Source organism: Clupea harengus, chromosome 1 (assembly GCF_900700415.2).
Source record: "Clupea harengus chromosome 1, Ch_v2.0.2, whole genome shotgun sequence".
Taxonomy (NCBI): domain Eukaryota; kingdom Metazoa; phylum Chordata; class Actinopteri; order Clupeiformes; family Clupeidae; genus Clupea; species Clupea harengus.
The window spans coordinates 24,372,569-24,400,309 of record NC_045152.1 but is presented as its reverse complement, the minus strand read 5'-3'; the positions used below and the strand labels follow the sequence as shown (position 1 = coordinate 24,400,309).

The window sequence follows — 27,741 nt, the reverse complement described above, 5'->3', positions numbered from 1 at the left end:
TTGTTATGCATGGTGTTGTGTGAAAGTTCTGTGATGACTTACTTTATTCCACTGATGCTGTGCACTGAGACAACAGAAAGTAAAGAACTTCTAACCTGTTCTGTTTTACATGTGGTTCACAGAAGGGCCCCTTAAAATGCTGACCACACACACACACACTCATCACACATAAAAAACAGCATATAATCCGCTTGCGAAAAAATATATGGTCTGTTAGGACATACAGTTATAAATCCGCACTGGTACATGCATACAAATTATAATCTTGAAATGAAACACAAAGGCAATTTGACAGATGGATTGGATGGATGACTTCGGAATCCAGATCACAATAAAGTGTTACCCCAGGAGGGGCGATTTAAACACCAAAGGAGGCTGGTATAACTGGTTTAACTGGTTTAACTTAATATGAAGCTTATCAATCAGACCACTTGCCAATGCTTACGACTTGCCTCTGCAATGTAACTTTGGATATCTGAATGTGAGTGTTTTGGGGTGGAGGTGGTGGTTACAGAAAAGGGCTTAATCGTTCTGTAATAAGGCCCACTAGATAAGGTTGAATTTGTATTCTGTCTGAGAATGTATCACAGACAAAAACCTGTGGGAAAATATCAGAATCAAAATCAGAATTATTCTTATTGGTATATTTACACATACAGGAAATTAACTTGGTGTGGTTGGTGCATAGGACATAAAACATATAAACATATTAACCAAATAGCAAAAATAAGAATGAAAGATAAATGTTTGACCAAATAGAACAATAAATAATTTGGGCACGTGTGGGGCTAAGATGCAGTGAATTGGAATTAGCATAGTGCAGTACGGTATATAAATAATTTACGCTGTGGTGCATTTGTGTGAATGTGTATATGTGTGTGTGAGGGTGGGTGGGGGGTGACCCAGAGTCAGTGTGATGCAGGGGGCTTGTTTGTGAGCCCCACTGCCGTGGGAAAAAAACTTTTCAGGTGGCGCAAGGTTTTGGTCTTGATACCCCGGAACCTTCTGCCGGATGGAAGTCTCAAATTACCCTTAGTCATCGGTGAGAGCTGTGCCAGAGTCCCTAGTATGTTAACATACCGTATACACTGTAGTGCCACAAAAGACATACATCTCACGACAAATAAGCAGTTAATGATATAATAGAGGGTTCATGATGTGTTAACAAACAGGAAACAGGGTCTTAAACTGTGCCAGATCTGCCCAGTCAGCCCATCAGGAAATCAGAACGGATGCTGTGGCACACTGCACTCAAATCTAGCTCATAAATCAAGTGCTCGAGCTCAGAAACACCACAAGCAGGTCATGACTGCCAATGATATTGTATTGAGCTCATAAAAGAGGCAGGTCAGGAGAAACTCTTGAATTTGGGCTGATTATGTGACCAGATGAAAGCAGAACCAGATGGGCGGAATAGTACGTTTGTGTGGGACAATGTGGGACATGTTACCAACACTGAGAGGTTCCCTTTGATATAATGTCTATCTAACTGATCAAGAAACATTCGTATTCTGACTTTTGGCTCGCAAACACCCATACTTTGACCTCTACTCGATTCCACAGCACACCAGTTTGGCCATAAAAGATACAGGCTACAGCTTTTGCTGGCCCATTAATGTAACACGTGTCTATTGATAGACATCCAACATGCATTGGCCATTACAGGCCCATCGAAGGCAACTGTTCTTATGTAAAGCATGTGGCAATGATTTCGCCTGGTAGATTTGACTTTATCTGCAAAGTTTGTGTTTTTGGAATGTAGAAGAGGTGTTAATTGCCCAAACCCCCGCCCAGTCTGCACAGTTGACGGCCATCACAGCCTCTTGATGATCGCCTTCACTGCTCTCTCTGCCACTGTATGAAAGCCAGGCTTTTAGGAAAGTTGGGCTATGTTGCATTTGTATGAGCCAGGTTGCTGCTTTTGACGTAGCGCTATTAAACAGAGTACAAACTATACCACAATGGCATAAGTGACTCATGTGCCAGGTGGGTAAATAACGCATCCATGTGTTCTTATTTCTGACAATTGAAAACCAAATGACCAGGGAAAAATTATCTCAGTACAACACAAAGCAGGACGCCTGGTCACCCTAGCTGTTTATGAATGTATGATCATATAAGGCAGCATTAAAAAACACCTTGAATTTTAAGAAATATTCCCATGGGCATGCTTTTGACCAAATGCCCGGGCCGGCATTCACACTCAGTAAGTGGGGTGTGACATAGCGGATATAAACGTAGTGCTGAGTGAGAACGAAACTGAATATTCACATCAGGACATTCCCTTAAATAATCTCCAGACAGTCTTGTATGGTTGTCAGAATGCTTGACCTCCTCAGAAGGTCCTACCTATTGCTATTCATGGTTTTGTATTAAGTGGAATTCGTCCAATTTGAATACAAAAGGTTTCAATCTGTGTATTTACATTGACGAATCAAGGTGGAAATGCAAGTCCGTGAGTGGGGCAGAAGGTCTGCCAACGTCCTCCTACCAGTGGTAATGACTGAATGTGTCTCTTCTGGGTTTTGGAGGTAGTGGTAGTGCAGAAGGGCTATGAGTACTGGTGAGTTTCACAGTTCCCACACCCCCTTCCCTCCCACTCTGCTTTCAAGGTGACAAAAAAGGAAAGAGAGCGAGTGAGAGAGAGGAGTGACTGAGACAGGAAGTCTACACTGACAAAGGAAAATTTGAGAAGTAAAGCCACATTAAAGAATGGTAGAAAGGACCACATACTGGACAACTTTGAGACTTGAGGTGGCTGTGGTGAGGAGAAATGTTGTGCAAATCTTGTGTTGCGTAACTCCGTATCTCAGATGATTAAAAGGTCATGGCAAAAGTGGCATTGTACTGAAGCACTTTTTTTCTCTTGTGGACACCTCAGAGATGTGTAAACTGGCAGTCAGGGAGCTGTCGAGAGTATACCTTTGAGTGGATTTACCTCTAGCTGAAGTATGCTGATATCTTTTCTTTGCGATGCTGACCACAATTAGAAAATAACATTAAATACAAATAATCATCTTCATACGGAATAGAAACATAACACATGAGGAACAAATAGACAACTAGACAATCTCATTTTTGGTTCACTTCAAGAATATGAAACTAAACATGCCACTGTTATACCACAGTTAGGCCAGTCAGTGAAAAAGACATGTTTACATGTCACATGTTATGACAACTGTTTCACTGTGGTCTGTGTCTTTCAGCTTGTGGGCACAGAAGTTTGTCCCTCTTCTGACCTTCTCTTTTAACCTTCTGATGGGAGGCAAAGTGTGAAATATGGTAACATGTGGGTGCTAAACAGAAATAAAGGGAGAGAATGAAAGCTAGAGAGAGAGGGGGACAGAGAAAGAGACTGTGGGAAAGTACCACTACATTGTACTCTTACTATTCACCCCACAACCTGATTATGACTTTGGCCATCCATAGATTGGCCAGGGGTGGGAAACATCAGTCAAGATTTTCACCTTGTGATCATCATTTCTACTTTTGTTCCTTTCTAAAAAAAAAAACCCTCACAGGTTAACTTGAGGACACGTAGTAGGCATCAGTGAGTTGGCATGTGGCTATCTTTCTTTCTATCTATCTGCCAGCCTACTCTGTTTTCATTTTAAAGATTATAGCTATGGTATACTAAAGTAAAGTGCTATGATCCTGACTAAAAGTATTTACTTGGTTACACCGCTACCAGTATAGCAGCAGAACTAAGGAATCTATTTGATCTTTTTCTATTTTATTTTATCCTTTTGTTTAGGCACAAAGGGTCATGTAAGTCAACTTGGGTGTAGGATATCAGCTACCAGGAGTTGTATTGAGTTTATGATGACCTTGTTGAACAACACATTCGTTTTTGTCTGATTAACAATTACTTTGGATTTCCATTCTTCCACTGCAATATGCACATCTGTCCACGGACAGCCAGGTTGATGACACCAAACCAACACAAAAAAGTGCAAGGCGAGCTCAACATTAAACTTTGACAATGGCAAAAGTAAAAACGAGTCCTACACTATCAGTAAATCAGCTAATGTATATGTTCGCCGTGTTTCTATTGTTTGCAAATTGTAAACCAGCTCATATGGATTTTTATACTCTGTCAGTGTTAGCTAGATGCAGCAAAGCTGGCCCTGATATCCCAAAACCAAGCCCACTGCTCCAAAAATGGGCTACACTCTGGAGTTGGAGTTAATTCTTTCTAGGCCCTGATAATGATAACATATTGCTAAATTTTAAAGAATAACGTATAAATCATTTCACATCTATTTTGGAGTAGTAGCCTACTGTTATTCCTTGTTACAGCCTGATGTAAATCTTAGTTATGACGTGCCCTCACCAGTGTCGTGAAGCCAGCGAGGGATCTAGAGGAAGAGCAACAGAGAGAAGAGAGAGTTCAAGTCCTGCATACTCGCACATATTTGATAAGATAGATTAATAGCTAGTAGCTAGGGATGGGCATGAGTAACGTTACTGTACTGTACTGTACGTCAGTATTCGTTCAATGTATAGAGTAATCACTTACATAAATTATGTCAATCTAGAGTCAAACTGACAGTTTCTGTCATAGGCTATAGTTCTGTCACGCTGGTTGTTGCCAAGGTAGAAAACCGTCGATCCTCTGGTGTGATGGATAGCAGCACATTAGCATGTGTTCGCATGATTGCGTTAGACAGCTCTACTTGGGATCACTTCACCGCCTGTGTGTCTCAAATACTCACTGCCTTGATAACCCAGCAGCACACATATATGAACGTAAGTACTGGAATGGTGAAACTACTTGAAATGCCCATCCCTACTAGTAGCTGTGATAAACTAGTTAAGGTTAGTTAACCTTAGCTGAAGCTAAATACTGACCTGTTCAAGAGGGAATGAGCCAACTCGCCATCTGTCTTAAGATCCTTCTGGGCTCTTAGCTGTCTCCATCTGTCAAATGCATCTTCAATATTTAAGCAATTTGCTACGTCTCTGGTCATGCAGCTTTGGAGAAGGATGCCGAGGCTTTTTGGTTGGGTAGAATCAAACATGATCTCTGTTGGTCCAGTTAATTTGCTAACTTCCATGGCGGGCGCACACTATGTTCACGTTCTTATCTGGCAACCAGCTGTGTCGAAATGGTACTTGAAAAATGGGCAGCGGATGGAATCACACAAGCCAAAACACAAACAGATGTTCCGCTCCAGAACAGATATTTTAAAAGGAGAATATACTGGCAGTAGCATTGTTGTCAGAGAAGCCAGTATTTCAGTTTAGTATGTTACCTTAATCTCTGATGACATATCATGGTCATTTTCTGATTTAGTACAGTAGATTTCTTACATATTGGTCCTTTAACTCCAGATCTATTGTACATCATTGTTTTGTTATATGCTCTACAGCAAAACAGTTGTGCAACCATGAAAGAAAGACTCAAACACACACATCAGATGTACTTAAGAGCATGAACACAAAGGTAGACTTCTCTCTGCCAACCCCCCCTACAAAACCCCTCTTCCCTGGGACCCCTAACCCACACGTCTTTCTACCCTTAGTTCCTAGAAAGAAAGGTTTTGTGCAGCCATGCAGGAGCGACAGAGACGAGAAATGGAGGAGAATGAGGCCCACCGACACCCTGCCCCCCCTCCCTGTGACTCAAACCCACCGAGCCCACCGCTCGATTTCTGCAGCCTGCACCCCCCCCCCCACCCCCCCAACACACACACACACCTGCACCCTGACAAAAACCTGGAGTTGCCTACCAGGCCCCAGCCACAGTAACCATAAAGAGATACTGTGGGAAGGAGATGAAGATAGAGACAGATAGAGGAGACAGAGAGAGAAAGAGAAAAAAAGGAAAGCAGAAACAGAGAAAGAGAAAGAGTGCAGAGCCTCAGCTGTGTGTTTTGGTTGCGCTGTGTTTTGCTGCACACCACCTGTGCAGCTTTGCGAGTTTCTCGTGCTAAGATTGAATCACGCTCGCCTTTACACAGCAGCCATTTTCTGCCTTCGGCCCGTGCATCCAGCTTTGACCGCGACGTGTGAAGTGTGAGAAGAAGAGCTATGAGTGTTGTGGTTCATAGAATAAGCTGAGGTTGACATTTATGTGCAAAAGTGCCAAACAGTTCACACAGTGCATAGAGAACATTACCTATGTAGCCTAAAAGAGCACTTGGCAAAGAGATTAAGATCGTCAAGCAACATGCTGTGGATGGTGTTGTAGAACATGTTGCAAGGACAGTATGTCAGTATACGCATGTTAAAGGTTATCTTAAGTACAGTATGTCATTATTTTAATATAATTACAGATGTTAAGTCATAGGCATTTACCTGAATGGAGACCGGTTTTCTCATCTATAACCTCACCTAACCACATCGGATTTCTGTAATAAATGTTTTACCGTTATGCCTTACACATGAAAACTTTCAAATAATTCTCCACATACTGACTGAAAAAAAAATCACATTTGCAATCACCATAAATATCACAGTGCCTTTGTGGTGTGGGGGTGAACTAGCTCTCACAACATCTGTGGTCTACAACAGTTTCTACCGTATCTATGTAAGGTCACAGACAGCAGCGAGCACAGTGAGATGCCTCACACATGAAGAGGACATGCCTCCCTTCATACCTTACAGGAACAAATATAAACGCACACTTTTACTGTTTCTTTGTAGGCTGAATTAGCATGCACTGATGTGGGACTGTACACGCTTTTTATTTCAGATTAGTGCCTACGGCTATATATGACATTGGAACAGATCTAAAGTAAGTAATGGGGAAGTGACGGTTGCTGTGGCACTTATTGCTATTGCTAAGGGTTGGCATTGGTCATTTGTAGGTCTCTATTTTGGGACATCATGCACATCTACATGTAACAGCATAGCTGACTACCATCACTAAATGTGTCTGTTTGAATTTTCCTTTTTTACTCACTTTTGTGTTGAAAGTTAAAATGTAAACATGAATGAAATGAAAAAATGAAATGATGAATTATGAGGCTAATTTGTGTGAACTGGTTTACCTTTTCAACAGCTTGTTTGCTGCCTCATGAGATGATATCCATGAGTATTTTTAGAGTTCGGTGTTCACTTCACAATTAGTGTGGTCTGTTCACAATATCTTAAATGTTTTTACTGACTATTCAGTGGGGATAATATGTAGATATAAAATTGGGCCTTCCAGATTTTGTTTCTGTGGTTCCCATTTTTTCCCCTTTAAATTTGAAATTTACACTTGGAGAGAACAATAACATGTCTGTTCAGGGTTAAATATTGCCTTTCTGAAACTTACATGGATGCTTTCTGTCAAATCTCTGGTACAATCCCCAGAATCCCCAGCACTGCAAAGCAGAAGTCTTGAAAGGCAAATCACATCTCTCGTTTGCGCGCGGTTACTCGTTCTGTTACGTGTGTGTGAGAGGCAGAGTGAACAAGTCAAGGACAGAGAGAGAAAGTGTAGTGGGGAAAACATCAGACAAGACATCAACAGTTACAGGTGCTGCCAAGGTAAGTGGAGCAGTGCTTATTGAGCAATTTTCTATAAAACACTATCATCTTGAAAACCATTTAGTTATCAGAGATTTTACTGGGAAGGGAATTGAATCGACAACCAGTAACCTCAGGAATGAACTTAAGACTAAATAAACTATAAGACTAAATATAATTGAGAGTGTTTACAAAAAACTTTATAGAGGTACTCTAATTTAAAGTTCCTTCAGCAGAGGTGACAGATGCTTAAATAATCTTCACATTTTGTGGTTATAGCTGATAGAGAAATATAATTACTCTAAACTTCTTAATTCATCTGATTACAATTACTAACTATTAATTACAATTATCACACAACTATTCAGAATTAAAACTATTTTTTTTTATCTCAAGCAACATTTTGTCAGCACCCTCCTCCACACCATTTAGTGTTTATTTTCCAGTTTTAACTTTGTGGATGATTAATGTGTCTACCATCTTGGATATTTCAAGGTATATAATAAGGTCATAAATAATAATAATAATATATAATATATAATAATAAAGATTTCTCCCTGATTATTTGCAGTGAGAAACTATAAGTAAGTACTTACATTAACTTCTAGCCCTTTGGGCAGTGGGAGATATGCCCATGCTTCAAAATTACATTAGCAAGACATAATAAAATGAAGATAGTTCCACTGCAAATATATGTCAGTTCTTATAGTTAGGCCTACTTTGCAAATGTGAAATGTATCTGCTCACAGATGGTCTGTGTCTCTTTTCAGTGGTTCCTACCCAAAACCTCAAGTTCTTACATTTTAACTGAACTCCTCTTGTCACAGGTGTATGTGCATGTGGTGTTTGTGTGCCTTCAACTGTTCAACTGTTAAGATATGTAGAATCATCACATGAATTGTACATTTTATATTACATATACATTTTGTATGATATGCTTGATATGCTTGGAATCAAGGCTGCAATTATAAAGTCCCCACTGTTACACACATCATCAGAGCATAACCTCAGTAATTCATTTTTGATAGGGTAGACTTGCATTAGACTTGCGAGGGCTTGTTTTGTAGAGGTTTTCATTTGCGTTTATGATCGCCCGTGAATGTTTCTAGCTTCACCTAGGACCCTGCGATGCCACGCTCATTCCTGGTCAAAAGCAAAAGGGTGTGGTCTCGCACCCGACGCCTCACACACTGCCGCTCGCAGCCCAAGGATGGGCCATTCTGCTCGCTCCAGGAAGTAAAAATGCCTCAGAGAAGCCCCTCCCCGGATGTGGCCAGACAGTTCCAGTCTGCCCCAGCAGATCACCGCAATGCCCCAGCGCATGTTCCCATGACAACTGGCCTTGATCCTGGTGCAAAAGCTAATTCAAGCTGGACCACATTGCCCATGGGTATGTATTTTTTACAGTCACCATCTAACAGGGGTGGGAGTGTTGATTCAACACTGCAGGCTCAAGACTGACTTTAATCAGCGAAGGACCATAGAATATTTCTGCTTTGTGAGCCTGCTATGCACCTGCATTTTATCTCTGCCACCTAATCTGTGGGAGTAATGAAAAATGGAGTCAGCTGCACCATCCAACTCTGTGTTCATTTCTGTTTGGAGCACCCAGATGTCCTCCTAACGGGCCAGCCCATCCTGAGCTGCCCTGGTCCTCCTTTGGGCCTGCTGGGTTAGAGAGGGAGATGGAGTTGGAGAGGCTGGTTCACGCTCTGCTTACCTACAGGCAACACATTAATCTCAAGGTCCCCCTCTGTGAGTGCCCCCTCTGTGAGAAGGTAAAGGACTGCACCATCAAAACACAACCTCATCTTCTTCCATAGAACCAATCTAGGTTATGACTAGTGTGGTAAAAAACGCAGGAAGCCTAAATAAGGTATCAGTGGTATAATTGGATTTAGACCACCAAAAGTAGTGCCGCATCTAGATCAACATAACCACCACAGTTTAGTTAGTGTTCAAATCTATCAAAAAACCTCTACGGCTGATTATCACACTGAGGCTTCCAGGAAATAGGGACAAACATTGGCTTAGTGTGGTCAGCAACTTAAACAAGCAGGGGCTGACATTGTAAACATTCTGGGTTTAGCCAAATGGAGTCCAGGGGCACTCCCTTGTCAAAGTAAAATACTTTATATGTAGACATACTTTCTTATGTAGATAGTAACAGTAGGTTCATAGCTCATTAATATTATATTTAAGCTGAATTTACCCTACGTAATTAGTTTCTAAGTATACATTCTTTCGCCATAATCTAATTTTGTCAGGCTTCACAATTTTAAAAATACATTTATATTTAAATATATTTCACATATTGCTATTTTTTCAGTTTGTATGTACAAAAACTATAAAGGCCTTTCCAATGTATCCGACGGTTTGTGTAGAGTTGCAGTGTGACAGTTATACATTGTGATAAACCAATCTCACAGTTGATGTGTTATTCCCTGTTGCTTGGCTTGGCTTGACGGCAGAGACGCATCTCACAATACTCAATGCGGCATCTATATGTCAAATCCGATAACGTAGGCTAGCTGGCCAGCAGCAATACAGTAGGCTTGTCACCTCATCAACTCACTGCTTCTAGCCAGAGCTGCGGAATCACAAACCGAAGCAACATCTTTCCGCGGTGCACTGGTCGATGCTGCTGAAGCTGAACCACTTTCTGGGGATGGCGGCTGAGGTTGACTCCTTGAAATACGTTCTTATGTCCATAGTTAGCTAGCTAGCTTCTAGCAAGCTTGCACACTGAGGTGACAGAGTGAATGAGAAACAAAACCCACCACAACCCATCGACTGTAGGCTAAATAGAGAGTGTAGAGGTCCCCTCAGGGCGGACCTAGGTGGCCATATTTCCCCAGTAATATAACTTTTGCTCCATTGATTTGTCGGTCCAGTCAGATAAACTGAGGGAAATGACACAAAGCTGAAGTTATTAAAAAGATGCGTGGCTTATGAGAAAACATTCGGGGCATAAGTCCCTGAAGCTTACCCCGAGCCCCTCAACTCCGATCCACGGTTGAGTTAATTCATGGAACTACATATACGATTATCTAGTGCCCGTTCCTTCAAAACTTCAGTGGGATAGTTTTAATTAATGTATGAACATTTTGCCTTTGTAATTGTTATGTTTCATGTAATTTAATACTTTAGAAAACAATGTGGTAATTAGATTACTCAGTCAAGTCCTATCTTATTTTCCTTGTTAAAGGCCTTAAACCCTTGAACGTAACTTTTCCTCATACGCCTCTCCTTTCAACAGGTACTCTCCTCTGCAGTAGGCCTAGTAACGCACCTGCGTAGGTCACATGTCAGCAGAATCCCCCTCCCATTGGCTGGCTCAGCCAACTGTTCTGACCAGTCTTATGACTTTCAGCGGACCACAGGAGTCTATGGCAGGACCAAGGCATGTGGTTTCAGTTGCTGTATTCTCTTAAGAAACACATCAAGGCACCAGTGACCAAACTCAACCAAACAAGGATAAAAGATAAAACCTAAGTGCCCCAGTAACACAAGGTTAACTGTGGGTAATTTTTTATTCTGTATGTTCCCATTTGGGTCTACTCACAAAATGAAAATATCTATAAAGCTGAAAAATTAAGGGATTCAAAAAATTACTGCCTAGGTCATCCCACATGTGAGTGTATTATCTCCTTCGAACATCTGTGAAGTTAAGGGCCCTTCAGTTTGTTTATAAAAGTGTTGGTGCCTTTCAGGAGCGTAGTTTTGGCTGTAAGGTGTGTGGGAAGGTGTTCAAGCGCTCCTCCACCCTCTCCACTCATCTGCTCATCCACTCGGACACGCGACCCTACCCCTGCCAGTACTGCGGCAAGCGCTTCCACCAGAAGTCCGACATGAAGAAGCACACTTTCATACACACAGGTCAGCAGTAGGATGTGTGCATGTCTGTGTGTGTTAGTGTGTCTCTGTGCATGTGTGTGCAGCTCATGTTAGTTCTTGTAGAGTGTACATTGGCAAGTGCTTGTAGAGAGTACTATTGGCTCAAATTCTTTATGACCAATAAGACAAAGACTAAAAGCAAAATATTATGGCATTAAGACTTGTTCAAGTTAGAGTTTCACATGTTGCAAAGTCGTTGGGTCGAATCCCATATGCCCTTCCAATGTCACTGACATAGATGAGGTTGCATTTATGCATGATAGAGGTGGCGCTGATAAAGAAAGAGTGGCAATTCATTTATTTTTACACAGTCTTGTTCTTTCTTTCATGTTATGAATATCTCCGCTATTGCCACACAATGAAGAAACATAAAAATGTATCAAAACCAATGTGCTTGTTCATCAGCAAACGCAAAATACACACCCAACTTAATGTTCTATGATGCAAGTAAGATTGTTGTAAAATTATAAGACTGTATTCAAACTAATGAACATCATGCATAATGCAGATGTAGGCTTTGTGATTTAATTCCTTGCCATAACTACAGTCATCCACATGAATAGTAACCTTGTCTAATGTGGGGCCAAAGGATGCATCAGCTGGAGTACAAGGTTTTGTTTTGGTCCACAGAGTTTTGAGATCTCACAGAAATATCAAGGTGTTCTCGCACTGTATAGTCCACCAGCAAAGATAGTTTAGTTAAAATGTAAGCGTAAGTTAAGACAGAAAACCTGTATTTATTTCACTGTTGTGCTAAAAGTAAGATAGATAGGCCTAATTTTAAGGTTTATGGCATTTTTATTTGGCTATTTAGCTTATGTATTCATTTAAATTGATATATTATAGCCCACACAGAGTACGCATGATTCAAATGAAAAGGATTTGTAGCCTAGGCTACTCGTTACAACACATGTATTCATGTGTGATCATCATGACGGTGTGTGACTGTTTGCGTTTGTGTTTGTGGTCCAGGGGAGAAACCTCACGTGTGCGTGGTGTGTGGGAAGGCCTTCAGTCAGAGTTCCAACCTCATCACCCACAGCCGCAAGCACAACGGATACCGGCCCTTCGCCTGTCACCGTTGCTCCCGATCGTTCCAGCGTAAAGTGGAGTTACAGCGCCACCTGGAGCAGAACTGTGGCAACAGCAGCAGCGGCAGTACGGCTACCTCTAACAACTATCCTCCGAATTGAACTCTGTTGTGTGCGCACATCGCACAAGCACATGCAAACATTCAAATATAATTGTATATTGTAAAACAAACCCATCGCAGCCATACCGAAAACATTTTCTTCTGTATCTGTATGATTCCTCCTGTGTGTGCCATTTGCTTGAAAACACCCTCTTCTCTAGTATGGGTACTTCATAAAGAAAAAACCCTCTTCTCTAATATGTGTCATTCATAATGAAAAATAAGAATGTTGTTATAAGTATTGCTCAGTCAAATTTGTATGCCTTGTTTGTGTTTTTCATTCCACCCTGAGGTTCTGTTGGGTGTTGGGTGAGCAAAAAATATAACCCGTTTCAGCAATGCCAGATTTCTGCGTCATCCACCAACACAAGCACAAGACACCATCTGCAGGACAGAATAACTATTTCATTACGCACAGAAACCAAACACACATAGTATCCCAGTTAAAGCACAACACATCTGAGCTCTCTTCAGTACATACAGATTCTGTATATCAGCAGCAGCACCTTAGAGACAGATACACAATAGTGCACTGGGGTCTGAGGGTGGGTGGTCCTCTTTACAAGGGTAGTACAATGCCCAGTCGCACTTACACATTGGCACAGGTGGACTCCACTGGATTTACACTAAGCACAGTATACGCGTTGGGTAGGGTAGAATGGTTGGTTGTGGGTCTGGCGCCAGTTAGTGGTAAAAATAGTTCACATCTTCTGTAATGTAGCTTTGATCTCCTCCCAGACATAGGCTCTCAAATATATACAAATACATAGTACACAAACAGAAATGCAACATAGACACAACACACACACACACACACACACACACACACACACACACACACACACACACACACACACACACACACACACACACACACACTGGCAAGCATGACCAGTATTCACATCACACACTCATACACATGTGCAAACACAAAAGTGGTATGCCTCAAAGTGGTTTGCCTCCCCTTTCTGAAGCAGCCTGTGGGTGAGAAAAAATGATTAAAAGACCTGCTCCAATTGAAGTATTGCAGATTCTTTGACGGAAACAGAACTGCATATTCATTTCTATTTAGCAATCAGGGCTGGCAGTTTCTGCTCACCTCTACACAGTTGTGTTTGACTGCTCCAGAAGCGCTGCATGATTCCAGGCACCTCTGCCCATGTCTGCTGAGCGCTGCGGCCCCTCAGCCCTGGTACCTGCAGACACAACCAATCAGATTTGAGGTTTAGCTTCAGTCTATGAGGCAGCTTGACTTGACTTGGCAACTTGACACCTTGTCGCTTGTTTAGTACTGGCCATTCCACATGCAGGGTTAGTATGTCTCTGTGTGTGTGTGTGTGTGTGTGTGTGTGTGTGTGTGTGTGTGTGTGTGTGTGTGTGTGTGTGTGTGTGTGTGTGTGTGTATGTGACGGTGGGCAGGAGTGCTGGTGAGTCCCCACCTGTACGAGAGTAGACACACCATAATGCCCCCATCAGGCAGATACCCATCAGAAATGCAGCAAACACAATCCCCAGGACAGGACCAGTGCCCACTCCTGAGGCTGGACAAAACACACACAGTCCCACTTTTGTGAGTGTAATACATTATTACATATATCTTCATAATAATTTGGCCAGTAAGAAGAGAAAACATGATATATTTTTGTATCGCTAGATACCAAATTAGTTGAATGTGTCAGTAAGAGCCACTCACCACTTTGTAGAGGACTGGGCTGCAACGGCTCCATCACACGGTGTTTGTCAATCTCTTGACCTGCTGTTTGCCCCCACAAAAACACACATGCATGCACACACATATACACACACACACACACACACACACACACACACACACACACACACACACACACACACACACACACACACACACACACACACACACACACACACACACACACACACACACACACACACACACACACACACACACACACAAACGAACACAGCATACACGTATTTAACGTATGAACATAACCATTAAAACATGACATTTATCTAGATGATTGCGCTGAGGAAGTAGCCAACATAAAAGTGATGGCAGCATCACCTGTGGCACTGGTACGCAGGGGTTTTGGCTTGGCCGAGTCACTCACACCAGACTTGTGATTTCTCTGGCCTGAGAGGAAGACACATTTACATTTAAAGTCAAAGTCAAAGTCAAAGTCAAAGTAGCTTTATTGTCAATTTCTTCACATGTCAAGACATACAAAGGAATCGATAGGACGCTTCCCTCTCTCCCACGGTGAAACATATAAAGGTGCACAGGCACAACAGATAAGACATGACATTTCCTAATACTAAATAAAGATTCACGTACAGTGGTTATAAATTATTATATATTATATTATATAAATTATTACGTTATAAATACGTAATAAAATCCTTAACGTAATACAAATGATGAGTCCATTTATTAAATATTCTACAACGAAACACAGGATCCTTTTTCTGCAGTACAGTTTTGTTTTGTTCTCCCAAGTTACAGTGAGAGTAATATATGATACTCACCAGAAGGGGGAGGCAGACGTTTGGCCAGCCCCAGAGGTGAGGTGACCAGCATTGGCCTGGACAGATTCCTGTTCTCACACTGAGAGAGAGAGAGACAGAGAAAGAGAAAGAGGGATATGTGGTTCAGGTGAAAGGAGAGAGAGAAAGATAGAGAGGGGAGAGAGAGGGGTGGGGAGAGAGAGAGAGAGAGAGAGAGAGTGAAGAGATCGACAAAAAGGAAAAACATAAAGTAAGAAACATTGTGCCATGTCTAGTCTGCCTGTCCCTCTTGTTTACTTGCTGAGATCCTAACCTTTTGACTGGTGAGCTGGGCTTTGATGAGGGCTGGGATGGGCACTCCTCCATGGGCTTTGATGAGGGCTGGGATGGGCACTCCTCCATGGCAGACCCTCGCTGCTGCTGCCGCTGAGGCCGACTGGCTGTGGGCTGCTGGGCTACACTGTCGCAGGCTGCAGTGCAGGAAGTGGATGGAGTTGTTGAAGATGGGCCGCAGCACAAAGCTGAATCTCAGGTGGGACGGCCTCGCCTCCTTCTGTTCCTCCGCTCCCCTGTCTCTTTCAGCCCGCCCTTCATTAACACCTGTCCGGCCCCTTCTCTTATTTCTCAAAGGCTGCCCTGCTCGCACCTCCCGCCTGAAAGACGGGGCTCTGCCTCTATCTTTGTCATCCTTCTCCTCCTCCTCCTCCTCCTCCTCTTCTTCTTCTTTGTCTTCCTCTTTGTCATCCTCATCCTCATCATCGTCTTCACCCTCAACAACCCCCTCCTCTTCCTCAGGCGTCTCTCCCTTGACCTCGCTCTTCTTCCGTAGGGGGGTGAGGATGAAGGTGGGTTCTTGCGAGCAGCCGTTGAGGATGACAGGCCAGCTGGGTGAGCCACTGGAGTTCGACTGGGGGGAGACGACACATGACTGAACCTCCACGCCTCTTCTGAAGTGCCCCTCCGCTAAAATCTGTGGGGAGTTAAGAGAGAATCATCCCCTTCTATAGACAACTGAAGTCTCTAGGAAATACAGTACTAAAGAGGACAAAGTCCATACCACTCACATAGTGAGTGTGTTGTTTATTTGTGTGTGCGCGTATAACAGATTTTCAGATTTTCTGTTTCTAACCTGTCGCTGTTCCCTCCCATAGAGTAAGACCTTTACCTGCAAATGCTGATAGCTGTGACAACATTATTACTCATCACCATAACCTTTAATTCCATATACATATATAAGGCTAAGCTCTGTCCACTCACTTTGTCTCTTTTCTTCCACTGTGGAATGCTGTCACAGTCTTTCTACCCAATCTACCTGCAGAAACCCTCTACTCACAGCTGCACATTCCCACCAACTATTATACACAAATTCTAATGCTTATAATACATGCTATTTATAAACTATATAATATGCCATATAATATAAACTAATGCCATCATTGATATAGTTTTCTGCTTGATTGCTCAGCTTATCCTTATAATAGTAACCTTATGAGGACTCTGTATACTCACTAAGCAGTTCTACAACCAATACTTTGAATGCTGGCTCTCTCCATTTTTATCCACTATTAATTCTGTATATTTCATGTATATACAGTACCTTACTCTATGTGTCTTGGAATCATGTATGTATCATGTACATAATCTGCAAATGTGCTAATATGTTTTATCCTCTGATCTGTGTATGAATCCATCTGTTTGCTCCTGATTCTCTAACCCCCCCCCCTTTCTATATCTATTTCTCTACCCAGCCAGCCCCAAGCAGATGGGTCCCCCCTTTGAGCTGAGGTTCTGCTCAAGGTTTCTTCCTGTTAAAAGGGAGTTTTTCTTGCCCCAGTTGCCTTAGTGCTTGCTCTAGGGGGTCCAGGCTCTGGGCTCTGTAAAGCGACTAGAGACCATTTAAATTTGTATTGGCGCTATATAAATAAAATTGAATTGAATTGAACATAGCTACAGGATTTAGCCAGACTCTTACTGTGTTGGGCCCTAGAGAGATCGATAAATGGCTGTTGATATTTATGATTAAGTTGCCCCGGAGAGTAGACATCCGGAATGCCTGGTTTGTTGACCACTGATTTCGAGGGTCCTTGCAAAATATGCAGTCATTCAGGTCCAAAAGTTCATATAGACGAGCCAATTCCCAGATCATAAAATGGGTATTAGATTAGGGGACATCTTTCTGATACGTAAACATTACACATTGAAGGAAATAGAAGAGATAAGCATTAATTGATGTAAGATATGACTATGACTAAAGAGTCCGTTTATGATGAGTCTAACTGAAGGTCGAATTCTGAACAAAAGCAACAGAAGTTCAAAAGGAAAACAATGCTTGAAGAATTGTTGGTGACCTGAGTTCTATCAGTCAGTATTGTGATCTGATAGTGAGTGGGAGCCATTTGGGAGATAGCAAGTGCCAAGGAGACAGCCTGTGCCAGCCTTGACAGGGTGAATTGATATGAGTGAAACAAAAGGCCCTGCACAGGGTTGCATAACAGGAAACACAATCTGCACAAACAAGGGAATTTAGTGTAAATGACTAGTCATTGGCGCGCTAGAAACCAAGCAGACCTGCACATAGACACGATTCTCCGCCGTGATGATGCAGGGTCCCATCTGTCTTTTCTCGTAGTGTTCGGTCACAAAGAGCTGCATGGTGAGCCGAGGGACCATCCGATGGCCTGGGAACAAGGGAGAGCTCGGCCCCCTCCGGCCCCCTGACACCTCACTAGACCCAGGGGGAGGGATGACTACTGGGGGGCTCACAGGATTAGGGCCTGGAGCCTTACAACTGAACTGAGTCCAAGAGAGAGATAATATATTAGATACAATTATATTGCAAATATACTTGAGTGAAAACTGATTTTCAGTGATTCAAGTGGCCTGTTGACTTAAGTCAGAAGTTAAATGTGAATGTTGTCTCACGTGTATGGCTACTGGAGACTGGTCTGTGGTCCACTCCAATTCTGTCTCATTCTGAGCCGGGGATGGGAGCTTATTTCTCCATAGCAACACCTTTCAAGAGACAGCAGGATGACAAAGAGAAGGGTCTTGTCAAAACCATCACCTGGGTTACCATACTCTGAACTCATCACTACCTTCCTGTGTAAAAGATGAGGCTTTCATATCTCCTCACTACCTTCCTGTGTAAAAGATGAGGCTTTCATATCAATTCCGAGTGTTCTGAACACTGTGACCTTGTTCACACCTCGGACAGCTGCCCCATGTGTGGTTATGACCAATAATGACACTGCAGGGATGAGATCCTTCAGACACCAGCAATAATGTACATGACACATCCACTCACATCACACAGAAAATAAAAGTGACCCACCTCAATCCTCTTCTCTATAACCCAAAAAGGCTCTCTCCCAGTAATCAGTACTTGGTCAATGACGAGGCACAATGTGTGGGTTCATGAACTCTAAATGAAGTGTCTCTCATGAAGTCTAAATGCACAATCCATGCATGTGCTACTTTCTCCATATATGCCTCAAATCACAAAATGTTTAAGTATGCAACAGCACTTTTGGCAAAATGTGAAGAAGAGTATCAGGCCTAGAGTATTTTCCTGATCCACCCTCTCACAGTCCCATATTCCCCAAAGGCGAGGCTGCTTCCCGTGCGGCTCTGAGCAGACACTGAGCATGAGTCAAGTTGTTTGGGTTGGGGCGTATTTGTTATCTTCGGCAGAGATCTGCCTCTGAGAGTAAGACAGTAAGACAGGCAGCTGGGGCTTCTCTGTTTTTTCCTGTGTGTGGCTGCAGGCTGACCTCTAACACATTCACGTCAACCACCACCGTCTACTCTCCAGTGTCCAGAACTTTCCAGAAACATCTACCATTCTATGCAAAAAGAGTGCTCTAAACATGTTTTTTTTCTCATCACAAGTTTGCATTACAGTAATGCACTTTTCTTGGGACATTTTTGAAGTTATCATGCTCTTGTCAACATTTCTAATGTGTAATATGCTGTATGTCCCAGAATTTCCCAAAAGTCTTTTGTCAGTGTCAGTCTGTTTTGTAATGTCTGTGTCTGCAGCCTCTCACCGTATTTTTATAATGAGGAACTGGGGAGCTCCCCTCCAGCAAGCCCTCAGTCCCACAGGAAATAACCGGGAACGCCAAGAGAAAATGGCTCCCATTGGACCAGGCCTGGCAGCCGGGGTCACGCAAGGTCACTGCTGACAGAGGAAGAGACCGCGCCTGTGCAGGTGTGGAGGGGAGAGAGGGGAAATGGGTCGCGGTAAATACTACATCTGACCTCTAAGTAATCTCAATTTGGTTTCTGGTCCACAAATAGAACATTTGACAGGACACAACTGTCTACACAAGTACTGTCAAATATTACAGTCAGAGGTGATCTCTCTCTCTCTCTCTCTCTCTCTCTCTCTCTCTCTCTCTCTTTCCCCCTTTCTCTCTCTCTCTCTCTCTCTCTCTCATCTCTCTCTCTCTTTCCCCCTTTCTCTCTCTCATCTCTCTCTCTCATCTCTCTCACTTCTCTCTCTCATCTCTCTCTCTCTCTCTCTCTCATCTCTCTCTCAATTCTCTCTCTCTCTTTCCCCCTTTCTCTCTCTCTCATCTCTCTCTCTCTCTCTCTCTCTGAGTGTTGGAGCTGAGCAGATGAAACAGAAGAGGCACCTGTAGGGTGCGCCTGTCTACAGCCACGCTTAGTCGACCATCCTGACACTGAACGCTGATGGCCTCCTGAGCCGCCTCATCTCCGGTCAGCCACTGCCTCAGCCTGGACTCCCCCATCCATGATGGCCTCACCGGGACTCGCACTAGGGGAGGTGGAGGTGGAGGCAGAGAATGTAGGATGGATTCATTGAACAGGGGTGAAGAATGAAAGAATGAAAGAAAGAAAGAAAGAAAGATAGATAGATAAATACATACAGAATTAATATATATATGTATATATATATATTCATAGCTATATGTGGCCCAAGTGTAGACCAAGTGTAGAGCATCTAATAGTGTGTTTTCATGTATTTGTATACGTACTGATATTAAAATGTACAATACACATTATTATAAAACACTTCACTTTGGCAATGTAACAGGAAGTCAAGACTTCCCAATGATTAAACACACATGTCAGACAAAAAACACCTAAAAAGGGGGCATACCATCCTGGTCCGTCCCTCCTCCTGCTAGCCTGATCACAAAGCGATTGGCCAGGTCGGCCTCCGTGTAGGAGGTCACTTTGGGAAAGCCATTGTCATTGGCCCATTCCAGGAGGTCTGATGTGGAGAGGAGGTCATAGCTGAGCATGCTGGTCATGGTCAGATCAGGCCTTGGGGGGTAGAGCGGGGTCACGCTGTTGGACGCCTGTGGGTGGGTTACGAAAAAACAACAACCCAGGGAAAGCATACAGGGTGATATAGGATAAAGCTTTCAAGTCAGAGCAGAGAGGCAAGCACAGCCATTTGTTTGGTTACTCTGGAGAAACTGCCAAGAGCTGCTACACCACAGTCTCTGTGTTTTCAAGGGCAGGTTGCCCAGTCACTATGTAACTGTCCATGAGACAAGAAAGCTGGGAGTATTATGAGATTTGTTCAAAATGAGGAGCATTATAGCCACATTAAAACAGATTTACTGTGTAAGATTTCAGATTTTTCAAAAAGGGCCTCACGTAGACAAATATGTGTCCCCGGATTCCAGTGGCAGTCAGGGCCCAGTTCACCGGGGCTGCACTGCTCAGAATGAGCACCAGCTTGTGCGTGCCACGGTTAGCCACTGGGGGCAGTAGCGAGACAGACACCTCCACCTGCAGAGAGCTGACAGACAATGATGGAGTCAACTTATTTATTAAACATAGTCAGAGAGAGAAAAAAAGGAATGATGTATTTCGCTGATTCATGCTGGGTAATGTAGTGCAAAAGCGCTGACTTTAATCAACCAGTTAATGACTTCCCACCATTTTTACTTCTACTTTGCTGGGGCCAGCAGGGTCAGACCAATACTGAGTTTAAGTGCCATAGTCTCACCCACAGAGGCCAGATCCTGCAGACCAGAGTTTGATGACATGTACTTCCGGGTCAGACTCAGCCCACGGCAGGACACAGGCTTGGACTTCCTGAGGCTGGACTTCAGAGGTCAAGTAGTTGCGGGACAGGAAAAGAGACTGCAGGTGACACTCCCTGGGCAAAGAGTGATCTTGGAGGTTTTAGAGTAGAAGGGCAGAGAAAAGAAATTAAAAAAAATTAAATTTCAGTGAATTTCCTTTTTTTCTATTATACAGCTTACAGTTTTTTCCAATCATTTTAGTTCTTGTACCTATACCATGTTCACATTCCCAAAACACTTAACACATCTAGCACACCAGTAGACCATGTAAAACAAACTGTGGATACTTGCCCCTATGCTTAGATACAAATGCTGGCAATGACACCTTCTTCCAAAATTCCTGGATACTTGATATATTTTATCGTTGTTTAGATACTCTGTTCAAAACAGTTAACTTTCAGTTCAAAACCTTACTTACAGTAATTTAGATCACTGTAGATGGAAAGATGCTTTGTAATGATATGCTTGAATAAGAAAAAGTATTCTTAATTTAGCAGAAAGTTTATTTAGATTATTTAGTTTGTTTTGGCTTGCAGACTTCTCACTATCTCTAATAGTAATAGAGTCTATAGAAGGCAAACATAGATGTAACTGTTCCTGAAAAGTTGTTTCCACTATTACAGTACTGCTCTTTATGTAAGTCATAGGCTATCAGTGAAAGACAGTGATTGAAGAATGCAATTCTTCAATTTACAGTAATTACAGTAAATTTGCCACACTCAATTTTGACATCTATTGTGAGAGGAAAACCGACATATCAACACTGTCTTCAGATACTTGGCTTGGATTGACGTATTTCCAAGATGCAATGCAGAGGAGAACCGTAAATGCGAAGTTCAAACATGTAAAAGTTTGACACCAAATGCAGAGGACAGAATGGATCAGCATTACTGTAGGGCTACAGCAGACTTCTAGTGGTATTACAGTACTTTGGTAGACTGTGTCTTGTGTTGATGTATGTAATTTACTGCATTGGAAATACTGCAGTAAATACGCAGCATATTCATGCCTTTTTGTTGTAATGTAGTAAGCCTATATAGTGCAGTAATACATGCAATTCTAGCATATGGCTCTAATGAAACATATTGCAGAATTTTAGAATTATTTGTTTACTGTCCTATTACAAACTTTATTACTGTAGTCCAAATGCAACACTACAGTAATCTATGCTAAACTGGAGGACACAGCAACATCGTATAGGTGCAATTAGCAATGCTTCAAGTTGTTAGTGTTTTTTAGGTCATTCTACTCTGAGTTAAAGTGTTAAAGTTACGGCAGAATTGATTGTGGTGTGGTTGTTGTAGTGCATTTTGCACCAAAAGTGAACTGATATGCAGAGGTGTGTGTCTGTAAAGCCCACTGTGTTAAGTGTTTGGGAAAAGTATCCATGGTATAGGTACAAGAACTAAAATGATTGGAAAAAACTGTAACACACACCCATAGCCCTGGTGATTTCCCACTCTAGAACTAAATCTAGACCAGGTCTGACTATAGTATCAATTATGAAAGCCAATGTTACACTCTAAATAGTTTTTCTGCTCACTATCTCAAATATACACATTTGTGAATTAATGTTTTTGAATAGAGAGTGTCTAAGAACATTTGTGAATTAATGTTTTTGAATAGAGAGTGTCTCTGTGTGTGTGTGTGTGTGTGTGTGTGTGTGTGTGTGTGTGTGTGTGTGTGTGTGTGTGTCTGTGTGTGTGTGTGTGTGTGTGTGTGTGTGTGTGTGTGTGTATGTGTGTCTCTGTGTGTGTGTGTGTGTGTGTGTGTGTGTGTGTGTCTGTGTGTGTGTGTGTGTGTGTCTGTGAGTGTCTCTCTGTGTGTGTGTGTGTGTGTGTGTGTGTGTGTGTGTGTGTGTGTGTGTGTGTGTATGTGTGTCTCTGTGTGTGTGTGTGTGTGTGTGTGTGTCTGTCTGTCTGTCTGTGTGTGTGTGTGTGTGTCTGTGAGTGTCTCTCTGTGTGTGTGTGTGTGTGTGTGTGTGTGTGTGTGTGTGTGTGAGTGTGTGTGTGTGTGTGTGAACATGTGTCAGCGCCAGGCTTACCCTCTCCCAGGCGAATGTAGACGCGGTTGGCATGAGTGGAGTGGGTGAGGGAGGAGATGGTCCTGTACCGCTGCAGGCTCCAGTGCAGTAGTGCCCGCGGGCGCCAGGGTAGCAACGGCACCAGCTGCACCTGCACACCCCCACTCTGGGGCTCCACCGTGGAGTTGGGAGAGGCCTGGCAACAAGAACAAACAGCACCGTCACAAGTGTCTGTTTATTAATACTGCGACAATACTTTAAAATACATTTAGCAACTTTTTATGCAATGCTTTTTATTTGTCTGAAGGGATGTTACATACTGCTATTAAGCAGCTGCTTCAAATTTAGGGAGGATTTTTTCTGATCCTGAAATATCAGTAAGTAGGGACAAAGGAAGGGATTCACTGTGTGTGAATTAGTTTAACACAACACGTAATTTGTTTGTTTTTCCTGAGAAACACTAAAATGCTCAAATCAAAGTAAAAACTAGATAAAAAAATGAATCTCTCTGGACAGACTGACATGAGCATGATCTGAAAAAAAAAAACTGAAAGACAGACCTGAACCAGTACCAGGAGACCAAGAGGTAGGCCCTCAACCTCCAACCGCCAACGCACTGCATGCTGGGAGCTCAGCACCAAGACAACTAGCCGATTTGAAGGCTTGAAATAAGACAACGGCCTCAAGAGCACAGTAACCTGAAATAAAACAGTCATGGATGTGTGGCTATAAATGCCATGTACATAAATTATTGCCATACACACTGTATTTATGTATTTATGTGTGCAGCTGACTTTGTAATAGAGAAACAACAGAGGATAAGATAAGGACTTTTATAGATAAGGATAAGGAGTGTGAGAGACAGAGGAGGGAAGAACGGGGGAGAAATCTAGGAAGCAAAGAGAACAAAGAAAGAAGATAGAAAATAAAACACATAGTAAGACTGAAATGAAAGGTAAGAGACAAAGACTGAGGGAATAGAGTGGGGGAGAAGTCAAGGGAGAGAGGAGGAACCACTGCACCTGCTGGTTGGAGAAGTGCGATGCTCTTGCCACAGTGATGACGTGTGTCTCTTTGGGGCCACTCTCCCTGGCTGCACAGCCCAGCCCCACATCAAAGCGCTCCAGAAACCCCTGCACCGGGTACACCGTCCCCACCGAGCTGAGTGAACACTGCGTACCCTGGCCACAGTCTGCAGAGACCAAAACAAGCAAACAGCCCCATCAAACCCACATATATACTCTGAATAAGTTCATGATGAAGACAAAGGTGCACTGTATTCTCGTGTGTACTGAGCAATCTCAGGAGATTTTCTGGGGTTGTGACAATGGCGGTGTCCCATTGTGGGGGCGCAAGTGCGCTTGACTTCTTTAGATGAATCAACTCATTCATGCCTCACTGACCTGCATTCTTTGCCCTAAACAGCAGGAGGCACCAGAGAGTCCATGCTGTCCACTGCATCATGCTTGCACCACTCCAGAGGAGTTAGACCCTTAAGCGCTCCGGCTGGCACATGCTACCGCTGAGAGAGAGGAGACAGAGCATGGGGGGGGGGGGGGGTTAAAGACCATAAGACTGAAATCAAGGACAACTGTTATCAATGCCAAGCCAGAGAGACTCTCCTTGAAAAACAGCTATCAAAGTCTCATTGTTGCTTCTTACCTCTTTTCCAATGTTCCTATGTTCTGCTGTTGCCTATTCAGCTGCTTCTTCATTTTAAAGACTATATGTGTTATTCTGATGCCTGTCTGAAAATCAGATTGACCTAAACTTTCTCAATCATTTCCAAACCAAATCAAAGCCATATTTGGGCTAAAATAAGCTCCTCCAAACACATACGGAGATACACAAATAATGGTCAGCTAAACCAGCCTCTTAGTCTACAACTCATCTGGATGACCAAGGACGATCAAACCAACAACTATTATTTTCTGGAAAAGCAAGATACTCCTGGCCATATCGTATGGAGTTAGAGTTGCTTGTGTGTGGGTGTGCATGTGTGTGTGTGTGTGTGTGTGTGTGTGTGTAAGTGTAAACTGACTGTTACTATATTGCACACATGCACACACACATTGCCTCAGTATGCATCCTCCCATGGGGAAATACAAGAACTGGTCCTGGTGCTGTTGATAATCCATGTCTGTCAAATAAGCCAAAACGTTTTCCATGAAAGTTTCCTCTTCCATGATCCTTGTGACTGTCCTGGTCTTTGTATAAGTTTTACCTTCCTGCAGTGATAGCTCACTACAGAACCAGCATGATTCATAGACGTGGAACATAACATGTTATCATTTATCCACATGTTGACAAGATAAGATCCTTCAGTGTTCAAATTCAACGTCAGTTCCTTAAAAATGAAGTAAATACACTGGAATGGCAGTGCTTGCTTTAAATGCCACATATTTTAAACAGATATGAAAGACTTATTGTTTGAAGATTTGATTAAAAAGGAAACTGAAACCTGAGTAGTCCGAATGGAAAAGTTATGACATGTCTGCGTCCAACAGCCAAAACACATTTACACCCTTCCTGAAAATCCAACTCAAACAACCGTACTTCTAACTTTTAAAACATTTGCGTCAAATGTATTTAAAGAGACAATGATACATTGCTATTGTTCGGTCACCTTTAACTAAAACCCACCTGTAGCTGTTCAGTGTTGGGTCAAGTCAGACCACTGATGGAAGATAATTAGCTGCGGTCTCTCGCCGTAGTATTCGCACCTCCTTAGGCATGGTCCATCCTCCCCCTTAAAAAGATACACACCCTCTCATTCGGGCCAATAAAGACTTGGCATGGGATGTTTTTTTTTTAAGTCTCTTGAGGTAACACGGTGAAATATATTAAACTTTCCCTGAGTTTGTAAACAAAACGGCTATGGCACAGCTACGCAGTTGCATTACTTTTATTGCGCGCCACAGACAAAAAAAAAATCTCGAGGGGTTCCGGACGAACGATTGGTAACGAGGGGAGGGGCGAGCTAGTGGAGAGACGGTCGCGAACGAGGGATAGGCGGACCGGAGGGTCTTCGGTATGGTAAGACAGAGGGAGACGAAACGAAAGCGCAGAGATGGATGGAGCGCCTCAGAGAGGAGGAGGGAGGACGGGAGCACCCAGAATGAGAAACAGATGAGGGGCCGTGAAAATTAAAGAAGTGCGAGGAACTTTGTTGCACTGAATTATGGACAATCACCAAAACTCTGGGGACACTAAGCCACAATTGAATGATATACATCTCTGTTTCCTTCACCTCTCTGACACAGGGAGGTTCATTATAATGTTCATTTGTGCCCTAGAGTCGTCTGTAAAAAACTATTTGGATATTGAAATATGTATCATAGATAAGTACTCTAAAACTACATTTAATCAAGCAACAATGCATTGACTTTTCAGAAAGAAGGATGTAAGCATCTGATGGCAAGTCAGTCTCTGGACAAATTAAGGAAATAGTCCTGTTCTGAACACAATAAAGTTGCCCACTTTAAATAGTCTGAACCACTAGAAAGGAGGTGATCCATGCTGTGTCTAGGAAAACTATGGTGGATAAAACTAGAAGTGCAAAGCAGGTTGGCCATTTAACTGAAGTTATAATGAACATGCAAAACGTGCAAAAGCTCAACCTTTCGTTCAGTATCTTTTCTGCATGAAGAAGTGCACTGTCTTCTGCTTTTAGCATACTGGTATATGTTCACATTATTTTTGTGCTTGGCATCCTTAAGCATCAGTCCCTTCAATTAGACGTTTCCTGTAACTATTTCTGAGGGATTTGCGGCCTTGTAACTGGCTGTGAGGAATTTTGGCCTGTCGCCCCTCATAAAAGTGCTCCCTCCCTGCAACATTTGAGGGTTTTGCATGAGCCAGCAGACTGACTTCTGGCCAGTGTTTGTGCTGTCCAGCGGAGTTCTCTGGTCAGAGTGAGAGTTCTGTCTGGTGTCTTCTGTGAGCTGATCATAGGGATGCAATGTTGAATTTGTGACAAGGGGGCTTTAGACAGGAGTAGACTAGCAGCAAACAGAAAGTCTAATGGCCTTTACCCCCACTTTTCTTTTTTTTGCTACAGGTGATTTCTAATATAAAAGTGTATTAGACAGAATGCTGTTTTGGGAAAATTGCATGTTTTTGACTCTCATTCCACAGAGGTAATTTTCATTCCGATTAAGATTGGATCTCAATTATAGCCATGAGCAGTAGCTTTTGTGTCAACATATGGGGAATCTTCATGTCATGTCAGTAATTCATGTTTATAATTCTGTCAGGATCTGAAAACCATTAGCAAACTAACATATTTAACCAAAACATTGTCTGTTCCAGGTCATGTTGACCCCAAGGTTTTGAAATGACTGCAAATCCATTTGGTCCAAGCAGATCATATTGAATCTTACCCAAAGTTAAGCAACTCTACTTCTCCGTGATGAAACATGACTGATTTTGTGATAGATCCTGTGATAGACTCTGTTCAGGGGATGTGTTCATTTGGTTTCCTAATATGATATCTATGACATGGTGAACATGTGCTGGAAAGTCTCACAGAGAGCCAATCCTTGCTGTTGGTTTCTAACAGTATTCCAAGAATGTCATCTTATTCCTCCATATGGTCTTCATCTCGCTGAACTTTTAAT

General features: G+C 42.7%; 2 protein-coding genes across 4 annotated transcripts; one reads left to right on the top strand and one right to left on the bottom strand.

The window, feature by feature from the left end:
- Positions 1-6,577: 6,577 nt before the first annotated feature.
- Positions 6,578-12,745, top strand: LOC105898594 (zinc finger protein Gfi-1b-like). Its single transcript, XM_012825627.3, has 7 exons — positions 6,578-6,739; positions 7,303-7,479; positions 8,568-8,848; positions 9,064-9,236; positions 10,718-10,861; positions 11,172-11,337; positions 12,328-12,745. Exons 3-7 carry the CDS (start codon positions 8,587-8,589, stop codon positions 12,546-12,548), a joined length of 966 nt encoding a protein of 321 aa, XP_012681081.3. The 5' UTR covers positions 6,578-6,739; positions 7,303-7,479; positions 8,568-8,586; the 3' UTR covers positions 12,549-12,745.
- Positions 12,746-13,404: 659 nt separating this feature from the next.
- engl (endoglin, like) lies at positions 13,405-26,344 on the bottom strand. 3 transcript variants are annotated; one of them, XM_031572822.2, is made up of 19 exons: positions 25,766-26,344; positions 24,526-24,644; positions 24,145-24,314; positions 23,683-23,820; positions 23,144-23,318; positions 21,021-21,189; positions 20,666-20,810; positions 20,160-20,361; positions 19,672-19,814; positions 19,081-19,236; positions 17,957-18,046; positions 17,603-17,827; positions 15,348-15,941; positions 15,056-15,134; positions 14,595-14,663; positions 14,241-14,303; positions 13,987-14,088; positions 13,647-13,743; positions 13,405-13,525 (listed from the first exon to the last, which is right to left on the bottom strand). In XM_031572822.2, exons 2-18 carry the CDS (start codon positions 24,584-24,586, stop codon positions 13,649-13,651), a joined length of 2,676 nt encoding a protein of 891 aa, XP_031428682.1. In that variant the 5' UTR covers positions 24,587-24,644; positions 25,766-26,344; the 3' UTR covers positions 13,405-13,525; positions 13,647-13,648. The 3 variants fall into 3 exon arrangements, with proteins under 3 accessions (XP_031428682.1, XP_031428681.1, XP_031428680.1); XM_031572821.2 differs by having other exon boundaries at positions 14,241-14,300; positions 15,348-16,004; positions 25,766-26,341; XM_031572820.2 differs by having other exon boundaries at positions 15,348-16,004; positions 25,766-26,339.
- Positions 26,345-27,741: the final 1,397 nt, after the last annotated feature.

What these genes read in the sequence shown, in the direction of transcription:
- LOC105898594 (XM_012825627.3), top strand. Translation starts at nt 8,587, where the DNA reads ATGCCACGCTCATTCCTGGTCAAAAGCAAAAGGGTGTGGTCTCGCACC. An exon ending in AGTGCCCCCTCTGTGAGAAG is followed by an intron (nt 9,237 to 10,717) that starts GTAAAGGACTGC and finishes TCCTTTCAACAG; the next exon opens with GTACTCTCCTCTGCAGTAGG. An exon ending in GAGTCTATGGCAGGACCAAG is followed by an intron (nt 10,862 to 11,171) that starts GCATGTGGTTTC and finishes GGTGCCTTTCAG; the next exon opens with GAGCGTAGTTTTGGCTGTAA.
- engl (XM_031572820.2), bottom strand. Translation starts at nt 24,586, where the DNA reads ATGATGCAGTGGACAGCATGGACTCTCTGGTGCCTCCTGCTGTTTAGG. An exon ending in GTTTAGGGCAAAGAATGCAG is followed by an intron (nt 24,315 to 24,525) that starts GTCAGTGAGGCA and finishes TGGTCTCTGCAG; the next exon opens with ACTGTGGCCAGGGTACGCAG. An exon ending in TAGACAGGCGCACCCTACAG is followed by an intron (nt 19,237 to 19,671) that starts GTGCCTCTTCTG and finishes ACACCTGCACAG; the next exon opens with GCGCGGTCTCTTCCTCTGTC.